This window comes from Neolamprologus brichardi, chromosome 1, assembly GCF_056152115.1.
Source record: "Neolamprologus brichardi isolate AB-2024 chromosome 1, ASM5615211v1, whole genome shotgun sequence".
In the NCBI taxonomy this organism is placed as follows: Eukaryota; Metazoa; Chordata; class Actinopteri; order Cichliformes; family Cichlidae; genus Neolamprologus; species Neolamprologus brichardi.
In genome coordinates this window covers 13,370,591-13,397,558 of record NC_142104.1, presented here as the reverse complement: position 1 = coordinate 13,397,558, position 26,968 = coordinate 13,370,591, and the positions used below count along the sequence as shown (strand labels likewise).

At 37.8% G+C, this 26,968-nt stretch overlaps 1 protein-coding gene across 3 annotated transcripts in view; it reads left to right on the top strand.

Annotated features, from left to right (window-relative positions):
- mdga1 (MAM domain containing glycosylphosphatidylinositol anchor 1) overlaps positions 1 to 26,968 on the top strand; it is a 194,215-nt gene that overhangs the window by 47,709 nt on the left and 119,538 nt on the right. For all 3 annotated transcript variants that reach the window (XM_006779891.2, XM_006779890.2, XM_035904770.2), the window contains exon 3: positions 15,330 to 15,469. In XM_006779891.2, coding sequence (XP_006779954.1) covers positions 15,330 to 15,469 — 140 coding nt within the window. The remainder of the gene's footprint in view (positions 1 to 15,329; positions 15,470 to 26,968) is intronic.

Sequence of the window (26,968 nt, the reverse complement as noted above, 5' to 3'; positions counted from 1 at the left end):
AGGTTACAGGTTGGTATTTAATGAAAAGAAAAACCAAATTTACGGACATGTGGAACAAACACTAAAGAGAGAGAAACTTTAATGCATTAGCAAGCCTGCCAGCCAGTCAGAATGTGAGAGCAAAGCTCACATTGTGGAGTTTATGTGCTATCCTTTTGTTTGTGTTTGATTCCCTTCACGGCATATGTGAAATACAGCTTATGTGAAGTGGAAATGTTCCATAAGTGTTTGTTTAGATGTATTATCCCGGTGACAGATGGATGGCCTGTCTAGGCCGTACACTGTCTCTCGTCTCCAATACATGGTGAAATAAGATTCAGCAACCAGAAAGCACACACTGGTTCTGGTATAGCACAATTCCTACTTCAAATTAATCCATTGACATCCCCTGTTTTTTTTTTTTGTTTTTTTTTTTAAAGTGACCCATCTTTGGCGTTCAAGTCAAAAAGCAACATCCTGGCGATCCTCGACCAGCTGTCAGGTTTTAGTGCTTCGCTTGCTGTTCCATTTTCATCTAAGAGCTTATCCAGTGCAGGTCTAGAGCTGATGATTCATCATAGCTGATTGTACTAGGTGTTACACACATGCACATACATCCATACTTTGAGATGAATTCTACTTTTTGTCGAATCTACATTGCAAAAATTTGCAATCTTTACAAAGTGGTGACTGACAAAGGAGTCTTAACCAAAGGCAAGCTTTTTGCATTCATAAATTACAGGCCACTAAATACCCCTCTGAGCACCTAGATTTTACTGTTTTTTTATAAATCTCATTTGTCTTGTGAGATCCATTTATTTTGGCTTTGACTGATGCTGTTGTGTGTTGTTAATGTAGATTTTGATATAACACTGATAAATATTGTGGAGTTTGTGCAAATGCTTTTTGGGCTAAGAGTAAGAGGAGAAATTGCAGTTTGCAGCCCCTCCCTTTCCAACCTTTTTCACACTAAAGATCATGCAAAACAAATGAGATGGCAGGTTTTTTTGAAGGATTATATTTGTTGTGTATGTCATGCAATCACTGCAACATGTTTGAAAAGCAGATATATCCTAAGTGTATTACCAAGCGGAGTTGTTTCTAGATGACAGTGCATGTTAACAATTGTTAACATGGCTCTTCTTCATTTCTTTTTTTTCGCCCTACAAACATTTTTAGTAACAGCAATTATCATGACTTGTCTTCGACATATACAGCAGATGTTGTGCTCCTGCACATCAGTCTCTCACAACAGTAGGGGGACTGGAAAAGTGTGAAAACAGAATAATATTACAGTCTTTTGTCTAAAAATTGAACTGTTCTTAAGGAATTAAACAGAGACTGTTAGCTGTTCTGCATTATAGATTTTCAGTTTATGCTGAAAGCTCATGATAGATTATTTTCTTCTGTTACATTCCTCATTGAACAGATAATCTGCCTTTTTGTGTCATGAATTTCCAGTGCCCCCCCCCCCCCTTTCTTTTTTTTATTTGCTAAACTGAGAACTGAACCAAGGACACCAAGGAATGGGGCTCACTGAATAATTCACAATGCAATACTGTCACAATACAGCAGATGGGCAACAACTCGACTGACAGTTTATGATACATAACAATAGCCATGTAACAGATAAATAAATACCCATATAAAGGTAAAATAAGAAGATAATTATTTATCCACTTAAGTGCAGTGTCTGTTTGTGTTCGTGTGTGTGTGTTTGAGAGAGAGAGAGAGAAAGAAATTACCATTATTTATAATTTTTTAATTGTATTTTATATACATATATTTTTAAACTAATTTTTATTTTATTGATGTATAATTTCAAACAATTAGCTCCTTAGTTTTCTTGCCTTTGTTGTCCTCCATTTCCCCCATCCCCATTAGTTTCTACTTCTCCACCAGAAATTAGCATACTTTCATTCATTTGACCCTCATTTGTTTAAAAAAGTGCCCAGGGACTCAAAAAACCGACTCTTGTGAGTGAAATTGGTGGATGAAATTCAGCTAAACCATTTGCATTGTTTAATAAAAATATAAACATTTGGCACAAGAATACTAATAACAAATAGCTGGACAGAGTGACCGAAAATATATTACTGTAACATTCGCAGTTGATCGCAAGACTAGACACACTTCACCAATAAAGGATGTATTGATTAAATATAGTATCTACGTGCCTTTATGACCCAACAGATAAAAGTTTACTGCACATAGAAAAAATATTTAGGTCAAAATCATTGAACGAAGAAATAGAATCCATATTTTATCCAACGTGTCAAAATATCTGCTTAACACATTAGTTTAACAATAACTGTTTCACTAGCTGGGCCCACGTCCTCATTTTAGGTTTGACAACATTTTGGTAGGTAAAGGTGAATGGCTTGGACATGAATTGAGATGCGGTTTGGGGAAGGCCTCGAAGGAGACTGGCGACGGCTCCCGGGCCTGGCAGATCCCCGTGTACTAAATAGAAGTGAAGAAGTTAAAGAATTGAAAACAAGGAGGGACGGAAGGTGGGGCACGTAAACGAGAATGAACAGCTTGCAGAACTGGGGGAACCTATATAGATGACAACCGGAAGGAGCATGTTTGGAGGCGTGGTCCCGCTCCTGAAATTCCCATACATAATCTCCAATAAGGAGCTGCACAGTATTGTCACATAATAAAACTGAACAGTATTCGTTACCTGGGATGTTGTATCTTGGGTCGAGCACTTTAAGCTCTGCTTTTCCACCATATAATTACATCTGTACTTTCCATTACTGTTAATAGTTTTACATCTTCACTGCACATGACTCTGAATGCTGTGGCTCCTCTTAGAAAGAAAGCCACAAATCAGAAGTACTTGACTCCTTCTATAACTCTCAAATGAGCATCTAAAAGCAGATAACTTGTGTGCTGGAGAGGAAATAACATCTCGCTAATTTAGAAAATCTTCAATTTGCCTGAAAAATAGTTTGTTGCTCTATAAAGCAGCCCTGTGTAAAACTAGAACATCTTACTATTTATCACTGATTTAAGAAAAAAAGAATAAAACATACGTTTCTCTTCAATACTGCAGCTAGGCTGACAAAAAGTCAGAGCACTGTTGAGCCAAGCATTCATTTAACCTTATCCAGTAATGACTTCATGAATTTCTTTGAACCATTAGCGCTTATAGGGTACTGCAAAATTTTGTAGTGTTGCCTCCCCAGCAGTGTTCTTGGTGACTGTGGTCCCAGCTCCCTTGAGGGCTGATCCACCACCATTCTAACAATCATCCTCATCCAACGAGGCAGCTTCTTGCATGGGAAACCACACCGAGGCTGGTCATCTTATATGTCATTCATCTCTGAATGATTGCACAGTTATCACTTTCTCACCAAGCTTGTTGCCGATGTTGCAGGTCTGTTATCTTGTGCCTAATGTCCTGGGACAGCTGTTTGGTCTTTCCCCGTGGTGGTGGAGGACTTGAATGGAAGAGATTCATTCTATGGACAGTTGTGCTTTATACACATAACGAGTTGAGTTTAGGCGTATTTGTAATAGATTGACTGATTGTTTGATTGCAATGCACACACAGATGGTCTGTGGGAGCTGGAGTTCTGATTGTGGGGATTAAATGCTTATTTCACACAATAGCATGAAAATCAATTATTAACTTTTATGCAATGTGTTTTTCTTCGGTTGATATTCTGTCTTTCTTCATTAAAATGAAACCATAGAAATTATAGTTCATGTCTTTGATAGTGGGCAATCTTACATGTTCAGCAGAGGATCAAATAATGAAATATTTTCCCTGCTGTAGAAGCAAAAAAATTTGCATTTCTTTAGTTGTTGTTTTTTTTTTCTCAAAATATTATTTTCATAGTAAAATAAATTATTAAACTTACAATTTACCTAAACTGCTGTAAGTTACGGGATCTTATGTACTTGCAACAACTGAAAAAGAGCTGTTGCACACCCACGTTTACCTGACACTAAAGTAGGTGCAGCAGATTTATATAACAAAATAAATGTCAGTTACTTGCATCATTTTCCAGTGTGTCTATAAATTCAGTAGATATGAGGTCATTGACCCTTTTCTCTTTTTGACTAATCCACAATTTTTCTTCTAACTGTTTTAATTCTTTGCCCATACCAAGTCTCTACATGTTCACCTGGATGATTTGGTGGTGGGTTCTTTTGGTGTTACACCCTTGCCTTGCTTTGTGTGTTCAGTGACAGTGGCGAGCTTCCACACAAAATAGGATGTAAGCGTGTTAATGTCTCGTTTATGTGCATGCAGCTATTTGCCCGCACTGCTGTGACCTTGTTGTGCATGCATGAAATGGACCAGCTTGTAAATGGACAGACATGAGGCTGACCAGCTAGTCACCAGTAATGACCAGAATGCTGGAAATTAGCCAGTTCTAATCTCTGGCCAGTCGTTCAGTGGATCCCTATCACATTTTTTAAGTTGATAAAAAAACGAACTTTGTCTTTTCATCCACAGCTCTCTTTTTCCTTCCTTCAAGTCTCTTGTACATGAAAAAATTATGTCTCTCTTTACTGCTGCCGAATCCAGCCTTTATCATGAGTCAATGCTTCATTAAATCCTAATGGCAGCTCAAAAAGGCCTGCGTTAAATGAAGTGTGACAGATTAATGAAGTATTATTTATCAATGAGTAAAACAGCACCAGCGAGACTAATATCAATATCTAAAGTCTAGCTGTTTTGACAAGCAGGGATTTAGACTCTAGATGTAAGATAATTGCTGCCCTCCTTGCCTTTTCTCCCTGTCTTTCACTCACTGCGGTGTCATCATTCAGTCTGTATCTCTACCTGCTCTTAATGCTTTCTCCTTTTCACCTTTTCCTAGTCTCGTTCTATACATGATTTACACATCACGGTTGTTAGGACCTTTCAATCTCTGCCTTTCTTCATCTGTGTGTCTTTATTGAAGTCTGTCTCAGCATTTCTCTGCTCTTTCTCATTCTCTCTTCCCACTTCTGTAAATTTAAATTTTCCAATTTCAGTCACTTTATTGGCATGACCGTTAAAACCGATGGAAACCATAATATCTAGCTTGTTCTTGTGGTACTTCTGAGGATCGCCCACTCCTCCACCACACATACACTCACACACACACACACTCGTGGCTTTCTCTTTACCTCCAGCTTTGACTCTGACCTTTCATTCGAGCGCTTCTTCTTCTCTCCTCTTTATCGAAATCCTTTCTTAGTGCCTCCCTCCTTCTCACCACTTCACCTGGACTGATCACTAAGCACTGTCGGATGCTCTGCCGCAGTTTCCTTGGAAATATACAGACGTGTACACGGACACACACACCTACACACGCACACACATTTTGTCTTTTGTTCACATCAAGTGTTTTTCTTGTGCTCTTAGTCTGTGTGTAAATGTGCATATGTGTGTGTGTTTATGTATGCCATCAAAGGAAGCTGAAGAATTATGGGTGAGTAGAATAAGGTCAGGTTGACTGTCAGGCAGGCAGATGACGTGAGGCACATGCCTTGTCTTCACTACCTCTGTCTTTGCTCCTGGATACAGTGCTTTTATCCTCTGCTCTCAATTTCCCTTTAATTTTATTATCTTTTGCTTTCTTTTTTTCTGTTATATCTCTTCTTCATCCTGACTGTCCTGCTCCAGAAAGCTACATTGACTAACCATATGTTACACCCAAGGTGCTTTTTGTGGCATATGCTGTAACAACACAGAAAGAACCAACACACACACGCAATGAAGGAAAAACCTTTGGTGCAATTTCTAAACCTCACCAGCTGTTACTATCCTTTCTCTTGTCTTATCTTGCTCTTTTTAATGCTCTTGTTGTGGGCTATTTTCTTGTCTTAACAGATGTTGTGTTGCTTTGAAGCACCCATATGTTGGTGGAAATGATGATGTAGGAAGTGTGAAATGTAAATCTTAAAAAATCATTTGCACATAGAAAAGAGACATTACTTGAATTCTTTTTTCATTTTTTAACATTTTTGATAATATTTTAGTTGCTACTAATGTGGACGGGTACACAACATTATACACATCACTCTGCATTTAATCAGACAGATAGCTGCAACTCCCTGAGCCTAGTTCTGCCAGTGGTTTCTTCCTGTTAAAAGGGAGTTTTTCTTTCCCACTATCGCCATGTGCTTCCTCATAGAGGATCATCTGATTATTGGGGTTTCCTCAGTAATATTGTAGGGTCTTTAACTTACAGTATAAAGCACCTTGATGCAAATGTTTGTGTGATTTGGTGCATTTTGTGCATTTCAATGTGGATATCTGCTAAAAAGGCCCTAAAAGGGGGTCTTATAGTTTAAAGAGAGAAATCCATGTGTCTGTAAGACAGGTCTGCTGATGTGAGACATTGAGATAACATTATCCGTTCAACATCACAAGGTTTTTCGCAGTTAATATTCCCAGTGACAGCATTTAAGAAGTCTCATGTCATTCTTTATTAATGTCAGATCATCCAAACTTGGAGCATTATGCTTCAGATCATGGTGACTTTGCACTTAATGAATTTAAGGAATCTACACAAAGCAGTGATGTGCTCCTGTATCCCTAGCAAGATGTTTAGTGTTGTTTTTAGTAGCACTAAGCTTTACTTAGAGCAAAGTGCGTGTGTGTCTTTGTGTACATGTGCATGGATTTGTCGATTACTACTTCTGAGCAACACTTGACACTCTAATCAAGGTATCAATATATGCTGTTGTGACTTAACTGGACACACTGATGTTTTGTTGAGTTTCAAATTAAAGCTGATTGAATATTTTGTTTACTTCACTTCAGCTTTATTTGCATTAACCACTCCAACATCCAGCGACGCAATTTTATTTGTCAATTTATGTGTTTAAAATGAATAAATAAATACTTCAGTTATATCCACACTTGCATTTTTGTGCATTTTTAAGTGTAGAGTGTTGTGTTGATTAAAAGATATGCAAGTGTATTAAGGTGAAATGCAATTTATATTACTTACCTTAAGGTGCAAATAGCATGCATTCAAATACAATGATCAGGCAACTTTATAAATCTATAATCAATATATAATTGACATATAATTATTAACACATGTTTTAAATTTTACGTATTAATATAACTGCTATCTGGCATTAAATACACTGTCAATATTCTCTTTAGTATGTCAGTATCAACACAGCGAATACTAGATTCAGCAGTCTTTGTAAATGGAGCTTGCACAAAGAGAATGCCAGTCACACATTTCTCTTTTGTTTCTCTTCTCTGTCCTCCCAGCCTTTTCCATACTCTCCTCTGTCCATCTGTGCCAAAGATCTAAGCAGTGTGCATCTTTTTTTTGGAACTCTCCCTCTCTTGTTCTTTATCTTTTCATCCTGGGATAGCTCAAGTGCAGCAAATACACTCCTTTGAGGAGTACGACTCATGTTTGACCACGTTCTACAAACCCCCAATCACTTCACATAACTCCAGTCCTCCACCAGTGTCAATTCTGACTCCCCTCACTTCTTACATGTCGTCCTATGAACTTTTTTCTTCAAAATAACAAAGCATCATATATAAAGCAACATATATATGTGTATATATATATATATATATATATATATATATATGTGTGTGTGTGTGTGTGTATACACGTGTGGCCTGCATTAAAGACACTAGAACTGTGTTTAGAATTAATCTGATTTTTATTTTTGTTTTAGTTTCTTTCTAGTTTTAGCAGCTAAAAAGTGGACCAATAATATTTTTGGACCTGAGGTTGAGGTGTGTATAAAAGAGAAGAAAAGGCAAAATTCATTGACTGATGTTAATGCCCAGTTATGTGTAGAAAACCTGAATGGACAAGTTAAAGAGCTCACGAATTCTTATTTTCCCTTTCCTCTGAATTTCCATGTTCTGTGCCTTTTAATAATAGATATTACACACGATGTCAAAGGGAAGAGTCACTCTTCTTGGATATAAAAACGGCAGTGTTTCCAGGAAACGGCTGTCCCCTTTCCTACCCATCTGTTTTCCATTACAGGTGCTTTTTTCTCGTTTCTCCACCTTTTCTTCACTCCAATCTTCCCTCTGCTCTCCAGTGATCCACCTTTATTGGCTTGTGCTGTCATCTGACATTTGTTGATCGCGCAATCCCTTTGTCCTCTTGCAGTAGTTGTGGTGGAAAACACAGAGTCATTCACTTACAAACACAGGTCCACATGCATTAGGTAGCACAGCGTGTATCACACACCATGAGAAACTAAATCAGACACTATTTCAATGTTTTTGTTCAGTGTTCAGTGTATTTGTTTTGGCTATCATACTGGCCGTCAGATACATTATAGCTGTAACATGTTTATAAAAACATAAAGATTTACTTAAAAAATAGGAGTGCTCGGATTATCATGTCAATATGCCTTATTTACCCATACAGATTCATTATAACCTGCAATTACAACACCTATGACACATGAAAACATATATAAAATAGCCAAGCGTCCACTAAAGATATAAGCTATTTGAACTGTCCACACACAAACACACAGGCTGTACAGTGATTCAGAAAGAGAGACATGCATACAAATCTACGGAGACATGATCAGAGACATTTATTTAAGTGTTGGTAAACAAATTATGAGTTAAACAGAGTGAATGTAGAGATTACATACGTTATGTAATAAGCTTCTTTTGGAAAGAATGTCCCTTTTCCTTGTTTTTTTTCACCTTTTTGTTACTGTGTTACTAGGATATATATTACAATTCCCTTTATGCACTGATTCTTGAATGTGTGCGCCGCTACACATGTGTGAGAGCTCACAGATTGCAAACATTTGTAAAATTGTATTCTCTTTTTGTTTACATTTTAGACAAATTCCTAACATTTTTTGAGAAACTGGTTTGTAGATGTCTCCAAAACCAGCATCAAAATAAAATCTTAAGGTAGTTAAATAAAAAAAAAAACTAACAAAAAATCCCCCCTAAAACAAATAAAAGAATTTGCTAGCTAGTGTTTATTCAAGAACAGTCTAGACTTGAAAGCCTCCCACTGAATTCAGTACCAATGAAAATCACATTTGTATGTTTAAGGGAGGCTCATTGCATCTATTTACTCGGGGTGCAACAATACTCGTATCGATATTGAACCGTTCAATACAGTGCTTTCGGTTCAGTACGCATATGTATCGAACAATACAAAATTTTAAATTTATTTTATCAACTTCCCTTCTGACGATGCTGTCTTGTGTTGAGCGCTCAGTGGATCTGCGCTCGACAGTGCAGCCTAGGCGGAGTAGTCGAACGCAGATTCACTGAGCGCAGGGCAAGCTAGCGAGACAGAAGATCTCCTTGCAACATGGCAAATTGAACCTCCCCCACCCTAATTCAGATCTGGCGTTTGGAACTATTTTGGTCTTCATGTGACATATGACCCTGAAGGTAAGCTCGTCATGGACAAAAGTAAAACAGTATGTCGGATCTGCCACACAATGCTCAATTACATGGGTGGGAACTAGTGTGTTAGCGCAGTTAGCTCTTAACGTGTTAGCCGTCCAGTCCCATCCGCGGTAGCTCGTTAATGGAGATTTGCCGTGTTGTGGCGTTAACGTCATTTCAGATTAACGCTGACAGCACTAGTGGGAACACAACGAATATGACTGCGCATTTACTCTGACATCATCCTAGTGCAAAGACAAGTGGAAGCAGACAAAAACAACAAGCACGCATGCTACAAACTTTACCTGAGTCATTTAGACAGCCGTTAGCACATGATTCTCCTTATGGAGACCTGATATGTTTAATATGCTGCTGAGAAGTCCAGAAGAAGCGTATAGTATAGCTTTTATTTTAGAAAGAGCCATTTCTCTGTAATAAACTCTCTTTTCCAAAGATGAGTGATTTCTCGATCAGATAGATTTATTTTTTTATTACTTTGTTGTTTCAGCAACATTAAATTTAAAAACTGCACTTTTGAGTTAAAATATATATTTATAATTTTAATAAATGACAAATTAAAAAGGCATGAAAATTTTTTTGTATCAAAAAAATATCGAACCGTGACACCAAAGTATCGAACCAAACCGAACTGTGAATTTTGTGTATCGCTGCACCCCTACTATTTACTGTTACAGAGTAAGATACAGTTAAAAGAAAAAACATCTGCTTGTTCTTTTGTGTGTGTGTTTGTGTGAGTGTGTTTGTGTGAGTGTGTAAGCAGGGAAACAGCCATTTATAGTTGATTGAAAGAATGAAAAGGTTAGTGAAGGTTAGTCCTTTCATTTATAACTGCCATTTAATGGTCAGGTCAAAAGTTAAATCAATGTCCCTGATGCGTTTTGATATCTAAAGCTCCAATCGAGCCAAAATGAAAAGGATGGGGTCATGACATCAACCATTTGATCTTCCTCCATCCTGTCTGCACAGAAAAATCCTGATAAAATACTGAGGCAATGTGAGTCACACAGACTTTTGGCCGTAAGGCTGTTTTTTCTGTGTGTGGAAGACTGTGTGTGTGTGATTAGTGCTTCTGTGGGTCAAATGAACACTTCCCTCAATTGCAGTTAATCAATAAATTCTGTGACTTTTCTCTCAGGCCCCCACTCTCTTATCTCCTTCTGCTCGTCAACCTTTCCTTTCCTTTCTTTCCTTTCCTTATTTTCAAATCCTATGTTGTGATAGCAGAGGAAAGGCCACAGCATTGAATGGTCTCTTGTGAATGAAGTGAATTGAGTCAGGGCTCATCTGTATGCATGAGAGGCTCCCATAAAGTAACTACGCATATCAATCATGCTCGGCGTGGCTTCGTGTTCGACAGGATTCATCACCTTCCTTGGGATTCCTCTGGCAAGATACAGTATAATGTACATGAAAACACACACAGACACTTACACATGCGTGTATGCACACTCACATTTCACCAGAGCGGGCACACTCAGTCACTCTTTCGACCACAATCACACACATGCTGCTCAGCACTCTGTCAAGCTGTCAGTGCAGTTTGACACCAGCTCTCCTGTCTCATCATTAGTTTTGGTGAGATATGTCCTGTCCCCTCAACAAAAACAAACATGGCAGGCAGTGACAAATCAATTAATCAGACAGGGCATTTGCCGATAGTTATATTTCACTTACAACTAATGTGCATTGAACGTCTCAGAAAAGTTTCCAATAATGCATGGACAACACCTTCAATCGGTTTCCACCAGAACAGTTTTGATCGATGAATCATCAGACTCGGATAGTTTGCTGTCAAAGCGCCAGCTCTCCATGACTGATGATCTCTTTCCGTACTAACTGAAACAAAGAGACAGTCTTGCTTCTTTATGCTATGTTGATCAGAAAACATGAACGCCTGTGTGATGGTCTTTGTTTTTTGTATGTGAAATGTATATTCAGTAAATGGACATTTTATAGGGTATATCAAACTGTAATAGTTGTCATCCAGATGTGGGATTGTGGAAAATTATAGGCAGGTAAAATTATGTTTATCTTACATAATGATTTTCTCATGGTTGTTGGGTTAGTTAGTTAGTTAGTTGTAGTTGGGTTTTTCTTCTTGTTAGTGTGTAACTAGAGAGGAGGTGTGTCTGTAGTCATGCAGCCTGAGGCCTCTTGCTTTATTTTCATCATTTCTTGGTTTTGTTTTTGTCTGTATTGGCCTAGGAGTCTCCCTCAAACCAGCCTCTCTTCCCCTCAGTCCTTCTCTTCTCTGGCTTTCACCTGCTTTGGTCTGCAGTTTACACTTATGATTATTCCTATTTTTCCTGTTTGTTTTGTATCTTCCTAAGTTTCCTTTCCACTTAATATTTTTTTTTAGTTTCAAATATATAGATATAGTAATTTGTCTCTTAGTCCCTGCTTTCAATTTTCAGCCTTATTCATTTAGACTCTCTGCCTACCTGTTTTCTAAATCTATGCAATGTTATTTTTCCCCACACTTGAATCCTTCTCCATTTCCTTTTATGCTTTCCTCCCTTCTGTAAGTTTCTGTTTTTTCTGTCTTCCTCGCCTTGCCTGTTTTATTTTCTTCCTTCTTTTTTTTGCTCACCCTCCTTGCATCTCTCTCCTCCTCCTCTTTCGCAGCCTCCCTTTCTTTAGTCGATCAGACAGTTGAAGCAGCCAAGCTGCCGGAGGCTAGAACAGACAGAGGAGCCGCTCTGTCCGACCTCCCTCCCTCTCCAGAGAGGCAAACTAATGCAGACACGCCAATAAGCTGTAAGGAGATAATTATTCACCATTTATATCAGCCCGACATCTTTTCACGATAGTGCAGCACACATCTGGAACCCGGCTCTGTTACTCCACATAGTAATTTTTAGGTTTTTATCCTTTTATGGATTACATTTTAATTGATTGATCAGGAGAGATTCACGCCGGGATGTTAAAGCTTAAAGGTTACAGCATACTTGTCACTGGAGAATCCACTTTACTGAACAGTAATCTAACAGCGAAAATGTTAGAAAATAGCAGATAAATTAGACATGATCTCCTCTCCCATTGAAACTACTATTAGTGTGCCCTTCAGCAAGGCATTTAACCCTCAACTGCTCCACGTGATCTGGTTACTCTCCTGCATAAAGCCTGCATTTATACTGAGCGGCTCCCTTGTCTAAATGTGGTTGGGTGTATGAACTAGAGACAGCTTGGGTGCTGAAAAGACCTGCGTTTGTTAAGTCATTTGAATGAATTTCAACATAACCAAGAAAAAGGAGCACTGCATTTAAATCTGGCTTACATTTCCAACTTTTTAATATGTTTAAAAAGTGATTTTTTGTTCTTTTAGCACAAAGTCGGGAGAAGTTAGAGAAGAAATGGTTTTGGTATGATTTTTTTTTCCAGTACAATAATGAAAAGACTGAAGCAGTAAATGATTGACTGCTTTTTTGATGAGCTCCTCAAGCGCACAGTTTCGTTTACAATCACAAACACACAAACACACATTCCTTTGGTGCGCACAGCCAGCATGCGCTTACTGTAATACGTACACGAAATGAGTAACTGCACTCATACCACAAATGCTCTCGTTTCCTCTTTTCTTTTTCTAAAATATAAATCTTCAGAAAATAAGAACAAAATGATGATAGCCAAACAACAAGATTCACAGGATTACTTTTTGTGGGCACAGAGGTCTGGTCACTGACAGTACAGATGTGGTTTAGAAAGCTACAGCCAAAATCCAAAATCACAGATTTTATTAACCACATCTTTGCAACTGGGAGTCAGTGTGACCTACAGTCTTCTCTTTCATCCCTTTTACTTCTTTTTGGGGGGGATTAAAAAAAAATATCCCATAAATGAAAATATCATTCAAAAATTACAAATATAAGCAGAAAGTTACACTCGCTGTGCTGTCACACCTTAAGCTATTAGCATGAGCGGGAACATAGAGAGACAAATTTTAAACTTTCTTTTATTTTGAACTTGATTTCTGGCTGCGGATCACGCCAGCTGTTGTTATGTCTGATCGAGTTGAAGTTTAAGGTGAACAGGCCGCCCACTTTCTTCCTGTCCGTTCAATGATAACAGTTGTACAGCACAGTGAAGATTTGTTCTCCCTGTGACTCGATGCTAATCACATCATTGTGCTGCCCCGTCCCCCATGTTTCTCTCTGGGGTTTCACACTCCTCTCTGGCCTTTTCCTCCTCACCCGCTGATTCTCTCGCTCTGTCTCCGTTTCTTCCCTCCCCCCTCCTGTCTTACCTCATCATAAGGGAGGTGAAGCCATCTGAGTCTATTTGCACGCGAGCCAGCCTCCACATGGGTCAGTACTGTGCAGATATTGTCACCGCAAAGAGTTCCCATCATGCATCTGTCATCCCTTATTGCTTCAGAGTATGCCACAAACTGCTTTCTACTCCATGTTTTATTGGGATGTGGGAATTCGTTGATTATTATAACAGGACAGAAAATCTTGTTTAAATCTTTTGTTATGGATACTGTACACATAGATTTTTTTATTTTATTTTATTTTTTTATTTTTTTTTGGGGGGGGGGGGGAGAGAGAGAGAGAGAGAGAGAGATCAATAATGAACCAGCCTTAGACTTTTTCAGATCAAAATCAACAACTGAAATTGGAAATAGTTATATCTTTGGTCATGATTTGGGGCATAGACCACTTGTTCCATTTGGATCCAATTTAGACCAGAAGATCAAACATCTGGACTGAAAAAAAATGTCTGACAACTTAATAAGCTGTTGATATTTTCTACAACAAAAATATTCAAACCCTCTTCATAAAAAAGTTTGCTTCTGTTTATTGAGATTTGCAGACTTACATTTATACATAACTCTCTTAACCCTTTAAAGCCGATCGGAGCGGGCACGCTCCATTTTGCGTAACTTCCCAGTTGATGTATATCAATGCTCCCAGAAATGGCACTACAGCATGTAAAAATATAATATAAGCTCTGGCGGACTTGGTTCTATGGTAAGTCTTAAAGGGTTAAAGTCTCACCATAATATTTCAGTTGGGTTGAACTTGGTTAGGACTTTAACTGGGCTATTGCAACACCTTGATTCTTTTTCTTTCTCAGCTATTCCATTGGAGATTTACTGGTATGCTTGAGATCATTGACATAGTTTTGATCAAGCTTTAGCTGTTTGACAGCTGGCCTCACATCACAGCCTAGAATACTTTGGTATACAGAGGAGTTCATGGTTCAGTCAGTGATTGCAAGTCTAAATCATCACCTGCTGATATGCTGTTTTTTGGTTTTCACTAAATGTGGTGCTGTGCATTATGGCCAGACGTTTCCACTTTGGTCTTGTTTGTCTAAGGGAAATTTGTCCAGGGGTTTTATGGTTTGCTCAGATGCAGCTTTGCAAACCTAAGTTGTGCTGTTATGTTCTTTTTAGAGAAACAAGGCTTCATCTTGGCAGCCCTTCTAAGCAAGCCATACGAGTCCATTTGATTTTTTCCCACATGATAGTATAATGCAGACTGACACAGGTTACAACTACCAACTTTGTAATGTCTAAAATGTAAAACTTCCATTACCACACAACTAAATCTGTAAAAGACAAAAACATTGTTCCAGAGTGAAGATTCAACCTTTTGAACTTCTAAAGGTGACCAACGTTTCAGTTTCCCAATAAATGTCCGCATTCCCTCAGACACTGATCCACATGACACGGCTACAAGTACAGGAAAAAAAAAGAAGAAAACTCAGATCATGCAGATAAAAGAGTAATGTGATATATTTATTTATCTGAGTCATCAATACTAGCACTAGTGTTACACATACACCCACAAGACTATGACCTTTAATTCTGCTGCAGAAATGTTACTAAATATGTAATGTGGTTTTCTCTTCCTTTGTGTTTGTCTGTGTGTATATGTGTGTGCCTGCATGACTACATGCTTGGTTGTGGTGTGTGTGTGTGTGTGTGTGTCCATGCTTTCTTTCACAGCTCCTGCCAACGCCCAGATTGTGCACTCGGGCGCAGCATGTAACGTCAAAGATGATAACATGAGTGAGAGAATCTACACCATCAAAGAAGGAGACACACTAGTGCTTCAGTGTATTGTTAAAGGACATCCACGACCCCAGGTAAGCGCCAAGATCTCCCACTGGGCATTTATTAAAATGTGCATTTATACATGCAGTATATGTTCTTGGTGATCCGCTGTGACCTTCACTGAGCGAGCAGGTACGTTCCACCTCTCTTGCTCAATGATACCTTGTCAGCAATGTCTCTTGTCATTCTAAAACATAGTTTTAGCAACCATATGGGCTACTCTCATTTAGTCTGATGAATGTTTTGATGTAAACCGTATTAAAATGCATTTATGTAGTTTATTAAAACTGGCATTTAAAAAAAATCTAATACATAAAATTCCTGTATTTTATGTATGAAATGGATAAAACTAAAGCTGATGAGACCATGCTATATTTATGAAAGTAGCACCCATGTGTCCTTTGGTTATTCAGAGTCTATCACTGATTGCAGTAGTATAATCAAAGAGCATTGATCAGCCGACCTTCATCAAGAATTTCCACATTTTCAGATCTTGCCTGTCTTGCTGGATTCTCAGTCAAACTCTAGATTTTTCTGTCTTTATTTGTTATTTTCCCAAGACAAATATAAGAAAGCCTAAGGTCATGTGAAGATGATGATGTTGTTATAATGCATGAACACCTCCTCAAAGCTGGGAAAATTCAACTTTGTTTACATAGGGACTATTTTCACTGCAGCACTTTCAGGCAAAACATGCTGGTGACTGAAAACACTTCAGGCAACATGGACACATTTTATCATTACCATCAGTTGCCCTGTACGCGGTAGCATAAATAATATGAATCACCAGTGAGTCATTACTTATGTTTATCGTGTCATTGTTTTGTTTGTGTTTAGTCACATAATCTCTTAATTTACTCTGTTTACACTGGAATGAACTAAAGCCATACTTTCCTTTGTTCACTCTGTGAAACATTTAAGCCAACTCCAAACTTGTTACATACACACTTTAGCATCCTTTTAGTATCATTTTTATCTCATTTGAATGAGCAACTGATGACTGTGTTTCCACCTGCACATTTCACAATAAATATTACTCTTCCTACAGTATTGTTCAAAATGTAATTAAGCCTATAGAGAAGGATTACCTAATGGCTCTTCACTAAAATTGTGCTGAAGCTCAAGGTCATGGTCACACTTGTCATTTTACAAGCAATAACATGTGAAGTGAGGTGGTTTTCCGAGCCATCTCAGCTACAATGCCGCTGGTGTTCTGGTTTTACAGGGAGTTTAGTACATGAACTCTGTTTTACCTGCAAAAGGATGTATTTTAACCAAAACAGTTACCATTTCTTAAACCAATCCAGTGTAGCCATCTAAAGTATTCAGAATGCGTTACTCTTATTGAGTAATGTAAAGGAATACGTTACAAAATACATTTTGGGCCATGTATTCTGTAATCTGAAACAAGTAGTTTTTTGTGCCTTATCCTAAATAAGGAAACATTGAAAACAAAAAGGAAAAAAAAGAACATCAGATGTTAATAGTTCAGACAGGACTGGAATCCCAGCTTGATGGGCAAAAGCCTGGCGATCAGCTTATGCCTCTGCCCACCCACTTTTGAGTCCAAAGGAGCCTAGAGCATGGTCTTTTCTCACTATTTCTGTAAATACACGTATATATCTTGGTTTGTATGTGACAAAGAAGGAGAAAGAGATTCAGTACATGTAATTTTGCCTTTTAAAATGGTTTTGATGAGTAGGGGCAACTTTATATAAAGAATCTGGTTTCTGACTTAAAATCATCAGTTAAGTTCTACGGAGCGATTAAAATGGAAAAATCTGTACTCTGTACTTAACCTCCTAAGACCCGCACTCTTCCACGGCATGCATTTTTAATTTCTCTTTGATATTTGGGCTGATTGGGACCCGATGAATGTAAAAACAAAGAATTACCAGATTTTTCTTTTTTTTTTTACCAGATTTTTGTTACTAAGAAAAATGAGAGCCTCATATGAGGATATTCGTTTAAAATTTTGATAGAACAGTAGCAGTATAATGACCTTGTAAGTGGATATCAGGCCCTTGTAGAGCAAAATTAAATATTTTGGTGTAAATAACCCAAAATATGATGTCCACATATGTGGACGCCAGGTCCTAGGAGATTAAACTGCTTCAGTTTAATTAAAATACCTGCCTTTAGCGAGGCTAACTCTCCAGCTACAGTAATGGATCTCTTGTAAATGACAAACTATATTATTATTATATTATAGTTATATTGTACTATAAAAATAAAGTTCTCAAAACTAGCACAAGAATGATCACATGTACTGTGAATATAAATAAGTAATGGGTATATATTAACCTATATTAGAAAGAATTGAAGAGGATGAAACCATTATGCATGCTAGGCTTTGCATGCATTAGCAGTTTGTATACTTAAAGGAGGATTGCTTTAATCTTTTATAAAGACATATTTTACATACACAGTATGTACATATAAGCAGTCCTTAAAATATATGACCATACTAACACCAAATATACGCATTAACAAAGAGTAAAAAATACTTTCCAAACAGCACGCTCATAAAACTTGAGCAGGAGGTGCAGTCCACCCTCGACCCATCTGGCTCCCTGGGTTGAACCCCAGTGAAACATTTTGCATCAGGATCTCTCTGTGGGCATACATCTGTGTGAGCGTACATAGCTAGATGAAATGAACTGAGGTGACTGTGGAGGGGTTGTGTGTGTTGTGTGTACTTGTGTGCAAGTGTGTGAGGTGAGAAAAGCAGTGTTCCTCACGGGTGCATGTCCACTGGCATCACATCAGCATGAATAAAACAGCGCCTGTGTCTAAGCCTTGTTTTCTTCTATTTGTGTGTATGTGTAACTCGACGATGGATGTGTATGAGAGTGTGTGTTTTTAAAAAAAACACAACGAAAAAGGGCTTGATTGCATGACTCTGCAGATGCAAAACAATCATTTGTACAAAAGGCGCAGAGTCTAATTACATACCAAACTGTTGACCTTACCTGCCCATACTAAGAGTGGCTGTCTTTCCCATTTGTTTCCTCCAATTCTCTCTGTCTCTGTGACTCGCTTGCTCTTGGATACAAACATAGACACACACACATACAGATGTACACTTTAAATTTACAGGCCGCGTTCCCAGAAACAAATGCAACTTTTAATAAAACTTTTATTTTCAGCAACGCTCGAATAATCATTACACAAAACATAGCATAACACATACTATGCAAGTTCATTTCCCTAGAGCAGTTCAAAGATGTAGGAAATTGCGTCAGTGATTGCTTGTTCTCTTGGTCGGAGGTGGAACTGTATTTTGAATAATGATCATTTTGGTCACATTGTCAGAATGTAAAATATATATAGCGTGTGCACAGACAAGATGTACAGTGCCTCTGGCAAAGAGACATCGGTTGAGTTAGTGAATGTGCTGCCGTCAGTGAGGCAATGTGTATGTAGACGCAAACAAACAAACAGATAGAGGCAGTTAGAGACGGAAAAGACAAATAAAGAACTAGTAAAGAAGTGCAGCTCAGGAAACATTTGCATTTCTCTGTTCTTGCACCAGAAATGGAATGAGAAGTAATATATCTTTATTATATCATTCACATTCAAAGTTGAAGAGGAAAATATATATGTAAATTGCTTGACAATTTTATAGATATTCCAAATAAAAATAAAAATATGATTATTTAGTCGATCAAATTTGTGTGCACCACGGTGCTTTTGTTCATTTAGACATCATTGTGAGTATTATTAAAAACATCCACTTCTGATTTAAAACCATCTAAGCCAAGGTCCAATCACTTCTAAACTTTTAGTTGCTTTTGTTAATGTTAGATTCCATGATGACAAATGGCACCTGGACCCGTTGGATTTACTACTGAGCTACTCCAAGTGTAGAACAGTCAGTCACCTTGGATTAAAGAGCAACATCCTGATGTTTTTCTAAAACCACTCTTTACAACATATTTTAGAAGCTGAAAGCCACCAGCTGTCAGACTTGTAGGGTCATATCCATGTTGTGTGAAATGAAGAGTTAAGGATGTGGAACAGGCTGATGGACCAGAGCTGTTTAGCTAGAGCTATTTGAAATTATTAACTCTACCAAAGGTTATGGGTTTTACCCAGGTTCGTAATGCAATTTGCTAATGTAGTAACAATAACAATTCAAATGAACAATAAGCTGTAATGTAAATTGAAACATACAAAACATACAAAATGCACTACAAAGAGAGGCGAAGACAGGGCTAAGATACAAACACAGAAAGAGAACATAATGGGTCAGTGTGGGGTCAATAACGAGGAATTATGGCGGCACTGGAGAAGTCATATCCTTTCTTAGTTACATTGTGCTATAGCTGTGTTGGTTTCTGCCTTAATTATTCATTGTGCAATTGCAGAATAAAACCCTCAGAGATCTGGCTGAAAACGACATAATATTATTACAGTTTCTGCACATTTGTGGGAAGCCCCTTCCTGATTTGATTCCTAGCTTCCACCACATCCCAGAAGTACCATTTAAGTACAGTGAACTGAGAGACCAGACTGTAATGATATGAGCTGTGAAATACTGAGCGTTGCCATTATAAGATGTTTACAGTGGACAGAGTCAGCAACAATGCTTTTGTAGACTTCAACATTCAAATTATGCTCTATTTGTACTAAGGGGCTCAAAAATACCCTAAACCCTTCCCTAACATCAGGACTTATGCACACTAAGTATTTATGCCAAATTCTGATGCTTTCATCTCACTGTCTTTCTGTCTTTATGTGACATGAGTGGCACCTGGTGTGTTCATCTGATGCTTTGGTCCATTAGGGGCCCTCTAAGCCCGTTCTTTTAACTGGTTATTTGTTTTACTGTTGCCTTTCCATCAACTTGAACAAATATGGTGATTTTTCTCTGAACTCTGCCATCAATAAAGCGTTTTCACCATGAGCCGCTGCTCACTTTTTCCTGTTTTGAACCATTCTCTGGAAACTTTAGAGATGGTTGTGTGTAAAAATCCCAGTAGATCGGCACTTTGGAAAAATCCTCAGTCAGCCATACCATCAACAACCATACCACATTTTGTTTGCTTTTTATGCAGATTTGATCATTTTTCAGTTGTGCATACATGCTGCAATTTCTTTCCTATATCACATCCAAAATAATGTTCTTTTGGATTCTGATCTGGTGATCGGAGAGGGAATTTGAAATGTTATTGTTATTGAGTGATTGCATAAATTAAAGTTAGCAGCATAAACCTGTTACTGACAAACGGGTGTGCTAGTGTTTTGTTAGTGTTTTATGCTACCTTCATTAAGGGAATATGCAACACATCACATACAAAAACCAGAAAAAGATTTTTACTGTTACAGTGGACGTAAATGGTGAGAGTGCTGACCTCTGTCCGAGTGTGCTCTGCTTGAATAGCACACTGTAGCATTCTGCACTGTGTCCCATTGGGGTTACAGAGTTTCCACTGATCTCTTTTGGCTGTATTGATAACTTGATCCTTGTCACCCCAGCTTCTCCTCCATCCATCCTTACTTCTCATGCAGTCTCTTCCTTACACATATTGAATCTCCAGTTCTGGCAACACACAAAGTTGTGGTTTCAGGTATTTTTTTTCTGGTACATTACATTTTATACATTAGTCATAGTGACTAGACTAAAAATGAAAGCTCAGAAAGCCGTTTTTGTCTGTTTGCTCTAACATGTTGCACTTTTGTAAACGTTCACAATAGGCATCCAAACCTATAAGGCTCAGGGATTCTTTGGATGAAACGACTCTAATGTTAATCTAACTTATGATGTTTTCAGCCACAAAAAGATAATATTACTACTTAAAAATCATGTTCTTGCAACCTGTAATAGAAAAAATGCAAGTTAATGCAAGTTGTTGTACAATTGTCTATACACATAGTTTGCTTATAAACAGAAGTCTTCTTTGTAATTTGTTTAACTATTATCTGACACATGTATGAACTGTCTTTATCAGTATATAGGAATTTGGGGTGTGAAACAGACTCTTTGTATGATCCTTAGGAGAGAAGAAGCAGGTTCGGAATCATAATTTTATATTCTGTGAAAGTAAAACTACTTTCACTCCAGACAGACAGCAGATATTCTATGTATGTGATAAGCCAAGCTTTATAGGCTGGGGGTTTCTTTTTCCTTTGTTGCCACATACCCACAACAAAAGAAAAGAAACCCTTCTGGACCCCTTTGGACCCTTCATAAAGGTTGAATAAAGAATATAAGAAGACACTAGGAGTCTTACAATCTGTAATTTAACTCAGATTTCTACCACAGTCCCTCCACCAATTTCATGCAATGTTCTGGGGATTTTGCTTTTTCTTTTCTCAACCTCTACCTTTACATGTATACACATGAAAAAGTGGGGAATAGTGCTCTCTCTTCATTACTATACTTTCCATATTTGCACTTTGCAGGGCAGAGAGATCCCACAGCAGAGCGATAGAGCCTGATATATATTTTTGCAGTCTTCTTCTTCTTATATTAGCTCTGCCTGAAATTCTTTTTATATGAAAGCTATATGATGCACTATGGAGGACATGTGAAAACATGTGGCGAAAGATTATTAAAAGAAGAATCATCAGTATTTTCAAAACTAAGAAATATCTAAATAAAGTATGGTCAAAACCTTTTAAAACAGTTTATGTGGTGTTATCTTTCTTAGCAATTGTATAAAGCTACCAATGTTTTTATGAAAAAGAAAATGAATATATGTATAGGTAATGCTTTATGTTGTATATGCACGACTTGATAACAAAGTAAAAGTGCCACTTTGCGGGTAGCTCATAGTGTAATACATAAAAAATATTACAGAAATAATCTTATTTCTTTTCTGTTGGATCATTTCTGTTTGTTTTCCATAGGAGTAGAACTGTTTTCATCTTATTTTGGAGCTGGTCGCTTTATTCTGTTGAATGTTCACCTCATGAAGAAGAAAAAGAGATATGACAGCTACTGCAGTGAACTGCGTCCTTCCCCCACTCCCCATCCTAACTGGGAAGTTTGTATTGGCCTCTAGGTGTTGGCAGACAGGCAAGATGTTCCAAGTGTTCTGGCAGCTTTGTTATTATTTATGGCTGTACTCTATTCTAACACGAATGTCCTCATAATGCTCTCTGTTTTCACCCTTCAGAGAAACAATAGACTTACAAATTTATGCTGACAACATTTTAATGCATTTATTAATAAACACACCCACTCCATAGCAGACCACACTGACTCTTTAAAAACATTAGGGCTTTATATTTTATTAATCACGAGTTGTTTCATACCAGTTCAGAGTGTTCTGCCTGTCTCTGGTTTCTGGCTTTGTGAAGGAGTTACTTGTCCCACATTTTGATGAGTCGATTTAAGATCACAGGAATATGATGTATGAGTTCTGATTGGCAGTGGCTTTTCCTACATTTTCAGTCTACATGTATTACCAGTAAAGACTTTTATACTGTGTATTATTTTTTAATGCAAGGACCATTTTATTCGCAAAAACTTTCATCTGTGCCTCCTCGGAGCGAGATGATTCACTTTCTTCGCTTTTTCTCTCTCACTTCAGCTTCCTCAGAAGAAGGAGGATCCAATTTAGCCATGTGAGGCCAGCCCAATAAATAGCTTCTTTACTGAAAATGAGACTGATTGAGGATTTATCCAATCCTTTATCAAGACTGATTGTTTACTTTTGCCTTGGCTAGATTGGATTGAAATGGGAGCGCTCACCCTGATCCATACAGAGGAGAGAAAAATCTAATCATTTCTTTCTCTGTCTACGTCTTTCTTTGTCTATGTCTGTTTTCCTCTTTTTGTTGCTGCCTTCTCCTTCATATTGTCTCAGTCTCTGCTTTCTCCTTTTTATCACTCACTACAAGTCATTTCTTCCCTTTACTCTTCTTTCGTCCTTGTCTTATCCTTCTGTCTTCCACGCTTATTTTTTCTTCATCCTGTCCCTGCTTATAACTCTTTAAATTCCCTATTCCACACTGCCTCTTTTTCTGTTCATTTTAAGCTCTCACTCTCATTTCTATTGTCTCTATACTTCAGACCAACTGCAACAAAGCATATATCAAGTCAAAAACAGTTTAGCTCACGGACCATCTTACTTTGGGAAAAGTCAAACTGTATGCATATTGTGTTCGCAGAAAACAAAGCAGCAGGCCCATACTCACCTCTTTGTTTTGTTTCATGGCAAAAATGACCTTAGACAATTTTAAAAGAATTTAAAAGAGTTTTTCAAGACAAGGTGACACGTTGCCTTTCTGCTACGCTGCCCTTCTGCCAACCCCATTGGTTATACCCACAAATATTGTAAGACTCTTTAAAGAAAGAAGGAAAAAGAAATCAAAGTATCTACACAAGGGGGAAAAAAAATCAGTGTTAGAGGTCACCTACAAGGTGCTCGTAGCATCACTCAAGTTAACTCCTGAGACAGTGGGGCTTTTAGTTAACAAAGCACTGTAGTCTCGCTCACAAAGCTTTTCTTGTTACACACACATAGAGCTCTCACACACACTCGCACAGCTTCTTCAAAAACACAATAGGAGAGTAAATGGTTTTTCTGAAAGTGATTCCTACCTCCTTATTATTTATTCATGGGTCTTCTGGTCATTGCAACCTTGAGACTTGCATGGGTGTGTGCGTGCGTGATGAATTCTATACGAGGAAAAGGTAGAGAGAGAATTATAGATGAGAAAAGTGGAGAGGCAGAGAAAAAAGAAGTGGGAAAGAGGAAGGAATGGAGGGAAGAAGATGAGGGCTGCGGTCTGGAATATGGTTTTGGATTTCTGCCCTTGAGGGGTGAGTGGAATGCGATCGATAGTGAGGCTGAAAGCAAGGCTGATCAGGTGGCAGCACGAGGCTGCACAGGCACTCAGCAAGAACACGACCTAGACACAAACAAGGTCACTGCTTGACCCCTAAGTGGATGGAGAGGAAGAATGAAGAGGAAGATGAGAGCAAGAAAAGACAAGAAAGATGGAGAGAAGAAGTCTGAAAAAGACAGGTTAGGGGAGGAAGAAGAAGAAATGGACCTGGAACTAAAAACAATCAACTCTCTCCTTTTTTTATTGCAGTAAAAAAAAACAAAGATATGATGAAGGGACATGAAAATTTTAAGGACTTGATGAAGGAGATAAAACACGATCGTGATTAACTTGAAGCATCAAAAAATTGCATAACAAATTGGTAACATGTGTAAATAATCTCTGCATGACAAAGCCAGCAAAAAAGACAAGCAATCTTTGACTTACTTTTATGATCTCTTGGAAACCGTAAGAAAAAAAATATGTTTCAGCATACACACCACCCAGGTAGTTTCACTTTTAGACATGTGGTTGAATACACAAAAACATGTCTGTCATCAAGATTATGAATGTGAATACCAACGGAAAACCAAGAACAAACAAAATACATCTTGAGCAGAGATAAGAAAACAAACTCTAACAAGATAGATGAATCGCAATGATAAGTGCTGCACGGTGCAGAGGACATGCTGACCACTAATAAAGGAGAAAGAGAATCGAGGCGTGACGATGAGGTGGGAAATTGTGCTTATTATGTTTACGCTTGTAGACGGGACTACTTGAGTGTATTCCAAACTCAACAGCAGATGACAATAAATCACAAGATGAGGCAGAACATCTGCTTCAGATCTTGTATTTCACATGCTCCATAAAAAGGCATTGGTTGCGATCCATTTTGTATTTTGGAAGGTCATTCTGTTGTTATGCTGTCTACAGGCTTAAGTATTTAGAAGCGTTCACATCCACTGAATGAAATGTGTGCCTCATTTATTTTAAACAAGTACAATTAGACTTTTTTTAACAACTGTTATTTTTCATGGTAGTTCCACTCAAGTTGTTTGTGAACATGCTTTCAATTGTGTTCACAAACTTTTTTAAGCATTTAAAATTGACCTTTGGCTGGGCCAATAAAGAATAGTCATATCTTTTCCTAAAGACACTCCAGCACCGTAAACTATTATTTAAAGTTTATTGATTTATTAAAACTAACGAATCTAATGAATCCAGTTTAGCAATCTTCAAGGCTCTCATGCCTTATATTTCCATCTTTTTGGCAGGTTTGTCTTGCTTGCTTTAGGATGTTGGAATGAGAAAACTCCCTTTTTTAAAATGAATTTGCAAAACATGCTTCCATGTTTATGTCGTATTATTACTAAATAAAGAACAGTGTGAAACTGTCCAGTTTCATCAGCTTATATTGGAATGACTTATTGTTTGTTAAAGAAGCAATTTTGAAGCACTACTGTTAGTTTATAGACGAGCGGATGCTTTGAGGCCAAGCTTACTTTTAGATCTGCTGTTATGGGCTATTCAGACTTCTTTGATTTGAAACTAAACAACAAACAAGTGAATTCAACAACCCAAAGCTTTCTCCAACTTTTTGTTTTTAAATCAATGCCCATAATTTCTCTTTTTCACTGTGTTTAATTGATATTATATCTGAACAAAGGATTGTGGGCTATTGTACATACATTGTAATTTTCTACTTTTTCCTTGCGTCGTATACATTTATGGCATTTGTGTGTTACATTGCCTTTTGGCTTCATGAAGATGTGTTTGAATAGATTAGGATATATCTACTTGGCTAATCAAGTCTGTCACATAGGGATGCCTCTTTAAAGTGTAGCTTTTGTGTCATGTCTACATATCACTTCACTCTTGTTCAGCCAAACAGCTTCTCTGTGAGTGCAAGGGTCACTGTCCTTGACTGCTTGAGACGTTGAGAGAGAACACAAACACCGCATCAAATTACATCTCAAAACAAAATACTTGTGCTGCTGATGTGCCTGGATGAAGACCTCTGTATTGGACTCTTCCATACCTTTTCTGTATGTTTGAGTGTCTCTGGAGTGTCTGCTGCCGTGGTAACACACACTGTGCTTTGTAGATGAAACCCTCTCTGAGACTAAAAATAATAAAGTTAAGGTCTAAACGTCTGTTCTTACAAACTAAAATGAAACCACAGGAAAAAAGCAAAGTCTGTATTGACTAGAGACTAGACAGTGAGAGACAGGTATGTGTGCTTGTTTGATGGTGTATGTTTTATTTATAAAGTATATATAAAGTAATATTACATTTTAAGATTGTTTTATTCTAGTTTTTTCAGGCACTTTCAGAACAGAAGCAGTTTGCTGTGGCATTTGGAACATCATTATGAATGCTGTGCATGCATCCAGTGATTTCCTGATTAAGATGTTTGCACGCGTGGGATACGGGTCTTGGTTCGTAGCACAGGTGTTGCATTTGTTTCCCACTTAAACGATTTGAGCTCTTTGTGGGGAAAAAATTGAGATAGCTTTGTTGAAAGCTAGAGCTAGAGCACAGGTCAAAACCGTGGATGTTCTGACTTTATTGGTTGATCTGTGCTTTAATTGATATCGTAGGGCAAAGTAATCCATAAGATTCTTTCTCTTCCCTTGTGTGTAAGCCTTCTTCAGTTTCTCATTTCTCAGCAGCCTGACATCATCTGATCAGGACATACTCAAAAAAAAAAAAAAAGATGGCTATGCTCAAATTTCTCCATCCTATGC